General features: G+C 42.3%; 1 protein-coding gene across 1 annotated transcript; it reads right to left on the bottom strand.

The window, feature by feature from the left end:
- Positions 1-547: 547 nt before the first annotated feature.
- LOC123088650 (DNA-directed RNA polymerase V subunit 7) lies at positions 548-3,608 on the bottom strand. Its single transcript, XM_044510874.1, has 2 exons — positions 3,419-3,608; positions 548-1,318 (listed from the first exon to the last, which is right to left on the bottom strand). Exon 2 carries the CDS (start codon positions 1,306-1,308, stop codon positions 781-783), a length of 528 nt encoding a protein of 175 aa, XP_044366809.1. The 5' UTR covers positions 1,309-1,318; positions 3,419-3,608; the 3' UTR covers positions 548-780.
- Between the last annotated feature and the right edge of the window lie 1,319 nt (positions 3,609-4,927).

The following is a 4,927-nucleotide window of genomic DNA, read 5'->3' on the forward strand; positions in this document are numbered from 1 at the left end:
GTTCAAAGATTTAGAAAATATTCTTAAGTTTGAAAATGTGCAGGAGTTCAAAAAATATTTCTGAATTCAAAGGTGTTTGAAGATTAAGAAAATATTGGTAAGTTTGAAAAATATGCTCCAGTTCAAAAAATATTCATGAATTCAAAAACATTAGCGGATTTGAAAATATTCATGAATTCAAATAAAGTTCATAAATTTGCAAGTCATGAATTTAAAATATGTTCGTAAATACAAAATGTGACAATATAAAAAACCGTGAATTGAAAAAATGTCCGTGATTTCAAAAAATATTCGAGAATTCAAAAACTATTATTAAATTTGAAAATTGTCGATGAATACAAAAGGTGTTATGGGATTTCAACAAATGTTCATGAACTCAAAAAATATTTGTGATTTTGTAGTTTTCATGAATCTAAAAATTGTCCATGAATTCCAAGACTGTACATCAATTTGAAAAAAAAGTGATTTAAAAAATATCCGTCAATTCAAAAAGTGTTTGTGATTCTGTAAAATGTTCACAAATTCCAAATTGTACCCGTGAATTAAATGTTTTTTCATGATTTTGAATTTTCTTCAGAAATACAAACAATGTTCACGACCTCGGAAATTGTTCACAAATTCAAAACATGTCCAAAATTTCATGAAAAATGTTTGTGAATCCTAAAAATGATCCCAAATTTTGGATAGAAACTCCGATGTACATTGCAGACCCATCCAATCATCCACCAGGATAACAAAATACAAAGCAGGGACCATGCATGTTTAACCTGTCGAAGCTGATCACAGCGGCCCAAGGTAATCACCAGCCATCGTCGCGAGAAGCCGGAACTGGCGATCTGCTTCCATCCAGCAGAACCCCATGACCTTGAAGCGCACGATGGTGTACTTCTCCAGCTTCGAGTAGTCCTTCATGAACATGGGGTTCTCGCCACCCATGTACTTGTAGTCGCTCATTGACTTCTCCGACATGAAGATGTTTTCAATTGGCCCAGATTTGAGGAACACGCCATGCTTGAGGATCTTCTCCACGGAGCCGACCAAGATCTCACCCTTCATAGGCCTCTGAGTGATGCAGGTGAATGTGACCGGGAAAAGAACGTCTCCGGTCAGCTCACGAATTTTCCCATCAGATATCTCCTTCAACCCATTGACAGCAATGTAGTAGCCATGCTCCTTGGAGGCCTTCCTGTTGGTTACGTCCTCCAGAAGACGCACAATGATAGACTTGCGGAGCAGCAGACCCTTGGGGCTCAGCTGACCAGCTGAGATCAGTACATTCCAGCACATCTCTGCCTGAAGGAAAACCATGGTTGACTACCTGCCAAAAGTCAAATTTATACATGAACATAGGCCTTCAAGTGGTGCAACAATCCTTCACTGAATATTATGCTTCGTGCTTAAGGATTACAGGGCAGAAAAACAAAAACGAGATTTCTTCTGTTATATACGCAACCCATTGCAAATTTACCGTCCAAAAACAACCATTAAATCAAACTATGAGCAACAAATAAAATACTACTTCCTCCGTCTCAAAATAACTGTCTTGAGCTTAGCACAAATTTGTATTAGAGCTAGTACAAAGTTGAGACACTTATTTTGGGACGGAGGGAGTACTACCTCCGATCCATAATAAGTGTCGCAGTTTTGAATTCAAACTGCGACACTTATAATTTTTGTAGAATACGCAAGAGTATGCGACACTTATTATGGATCGGAGGTAGTAGTAAAGAGGGGGAAAATGCTGGCCAGAGTGTTTCTACTTGAGATTTCCTACAGATGAACAGAACCATGGTGTTTCTACTTTTTCTAGAAAACAGAATAATATACTAGGCATGCTACAATGAAAGCTCATATTCATGGTTTTTATTTGCTGTGAATAATATATTCTCAGGAATTTAGACCTATTTGCTGTATAACGTACACAACGATTCTAAAAAGGGATCAATTTGCCAAATTATAAAAATTTTACCAAAAGAATAGTGCTGAAGCATTCTTATATGAAAAGCTCGCACCAACCTCAATACAAACAATAGTTACTGAAAACAAGTAAATCCAAAACAACTGACGCAACTAGTTAATATAATGGTACTCCAACATTGTGTGCTAATGGCATAAAGCGGTTCTCATTTAACCAATGCAACTACAGCTCAGCAATCAAACACCTCTACGTGCACTTGACATGCACACATGCACCAGCGTTTTGGACCCTGTGTTGTCTGCAGCGTCATTGCATAGACAAGTTTGTCTCAGCTAGTTCATTTGCCTATTCTCAAGTCAGCAGTAGAGAGGACATCTGTTGCTATGTTCTAACATCTCAAGATTCCAACTATTGGTACTACTAGATTTCTACTTATTATTGATGATAATTTTAAGTTTTTAACAGTAGGTTAGCCTACTGTAATGACCAAAAGTCCAGCAGCTATAAACTTACTGAACATGACCTAATCAATCACAGCTTCCTGCCAGTTAAAAAGAAAATCACAGCTTCTTGCCTGCTAAAATTAGTCAGCTCAAGCTTTTGTTATGAGGGCATGGCAACACTTTTAACATGATCGAACTAAATGGAAAAAACACCAGTACATACCAGCACCAAGTCCATTACCGTGCTGTAAACACCAGTTAATTCTTTGTTCATATTACTGTGCAATTCCGAGATAAGATAACTGAGAAACATAATTTTAATGAGAAAAGGACCCAGATCATATGTCCTTGAAATGCAACATTTCAACCTGGTTCTATAGTCAGGCGCCATAAAAAGAGGGACACTTTCTCACAATGAATTCCAGACTTTTGAAGACTCTAAAAGAATTACATGCCCTAGTCTCAATACGAGTAGCAGATCTTTACTCCGATTCTCAGGAAATACATCAACTCGACTCCTCTCTAGACTCTAGGGGCAGACTTAATAAAGCACCGGGTGAGGTTTAGTTAAACCCCACAAAATTTGGGGGAAACGAGATCATGTGAAAACCATCATATCAAACACACAGAAAAATGGAAGGATTTTGGGGTAAAAGGCAGTAAACCCTAGCAGGATGCGCAGCGGGCGGATGCATCCCGCGCGCCGCCGCCACCCGAGAATTCGATCGCCACGCGCCAAAGCAAACAATCCGCGACTAACTATGACAATACAGTAAGAATAGCGAATGAAAACAACAAAGCTCGCGAGCGAGCTAGAGGGCTGAGAGGGAATTGGGCCATGGCCCACGAACTAGCCTAGCGAGCGGCGACGCCTGAAAAGCCTAGTAGGATGCATAATGGGCGCGGATGCATCCCGTGAGCCGCTGTGACCTGAGAATTCAATCGCAACGCGCCAAGAGCAAACAATCCGCGACTAACTGGGTTCTTGTTGAGGGAGAACGAGTTCGATTTGTGAGGGAAAGATCAAGAATCCAAGGCGAGCGAAGGGCTTCCTTACCGTTGGGATGAAGCACTCATACCACGCCGCCTCCAGCTGAGTCGAGGGGAATCCAGTGGAGAAGTCAAAGGGGAGGAGAATAAGACGAGTGGTTGGGTTCGATGCGCTGGTTGGTGTGAGCACTAAATTGGGCTTGCAATGATTTTCACATTTCCTTGCATCACTGTGAGGCACTTAGATCTAGCTCACATGGCCATGTCCAAAGTTGGGGATTCGATCTAGAATTTGAATTTGACAGGCGTATTCCTCCCAACCACCCTCACGTCTGTATCAGATACAAGGTTGGCCGTAGCCACCGAGTCCATCGCCGAAAGCAAAAGGAAAGCCACTAACGGCTATAAGTAATATTACACCCGAATCAACGGGCCTAGTTTGGGCTTGCAAGCCACTGGGGTATCTTCCTGGGCCGAGTGGACTTGGGCCTCGGTTCTGGCGCTGTAGCTGTCTTGCTGTTGTCGACATCAGTTGTAGTCGTAGCAGTTCCTCCTTCGTCAGTAGACAGTGGTTCGCTGACATCCCCCCTTCGTTGAGTGGCGACTTGACCCCAAGCCGCAGCGCGAGGGAATTGTTGCCGCAGAGACTCCAGGTCTTCCCACGTAGCTTCATCCGGAGAAGAACCACTCCACAGTATCAGGCCCTGCGCCACTGTTTTCTGACCAACCTGACGCACTCGAGACTGAAGCACTTGCACTGGCACCTGCATCTCAGAAAACTGGGACGGAAGATTAGGAACAACCGCTGTACCAGGAGAGATTACCTTCTTGAGTTGCGATACATGGAATACTGGATGGACTTTGCTAGTAGCAGGCAACTCCAGCTTGTATGCCACTTCACCAATCTTGCCCAGAATTTTATATGGACCAAAGTATTTGAAGGAGAGTTTGTGATTTGCTCGACGAACAACTGAGGACTGGACATAAGGTTGGAGCTTGAGAAAAACCCATTCACCAACTTCAAAGACACGTTCAGTTCGGTGCTTATCAGCTTGAGCTTTCATTCTTTGTTGAGCCCTGTGCAGATGTTGGGTGACAGAATCTAACACAGTCTGCCTTTCTAATAACCACTGCTGGATATCAGGAGAAGCCACAGTGTCACTAGCAGTGATGCCAAAGTACCTAGGAGGATGGCCGTACAAAATCTCAAAGGGAGTCTTGCCCACTGCAGAATGCCAATTAGTATTATACCAGAACTCACACATTGAAAGCCACTTGCTCCATTGTTTAGGATGTGCACTGATAAAACTCCTGAGATAACACTCAACTTGTTGATTCACTCTCTCAGTCTGCCCAGCAGTAGCTGGATGATAAGCAGTACTCATATTAAGATGGGTGCCAGTTCTTTTGACCAAGGTTTGCCAAAATGCACTAGTCAAAACAGGGTCTCTGTCTGACACTATATACTCTGGCATCCCATGCAACTTATACACATTATCTAGGAACACTTCAGCAACCTTAGCAGCAGTGAAAGGGTGCTTCAAGGGCATGAAATGTCCATATTTAGTGAACTTGT

The sequence above is a fragment of the Triticum aestivum genome, chromosome 1B, assembly GCF_018294505.1.
Source record: "Triticum aestivum cultivar Chinese Spring chromosome 1B, IWGSC CS RefSeq v2.1, whole genome shotgun sequence".
NCBI lineage: Eukaryota > Viridiplantae > Streptophyta > Magnoliopsida > Poales > Poaceae > Triticum > Triticum aestivum.

Bases quoted from the DNA above. Each gene is read 5' to 3' on its own strand.
- LOC123088650 (XM_044510874.1), bottom strand. From the start codon at position 1,308: ATGGTTTTCCTTCAGGCAGAGATGTGCTGGAATGTACTGATCTCAGCT.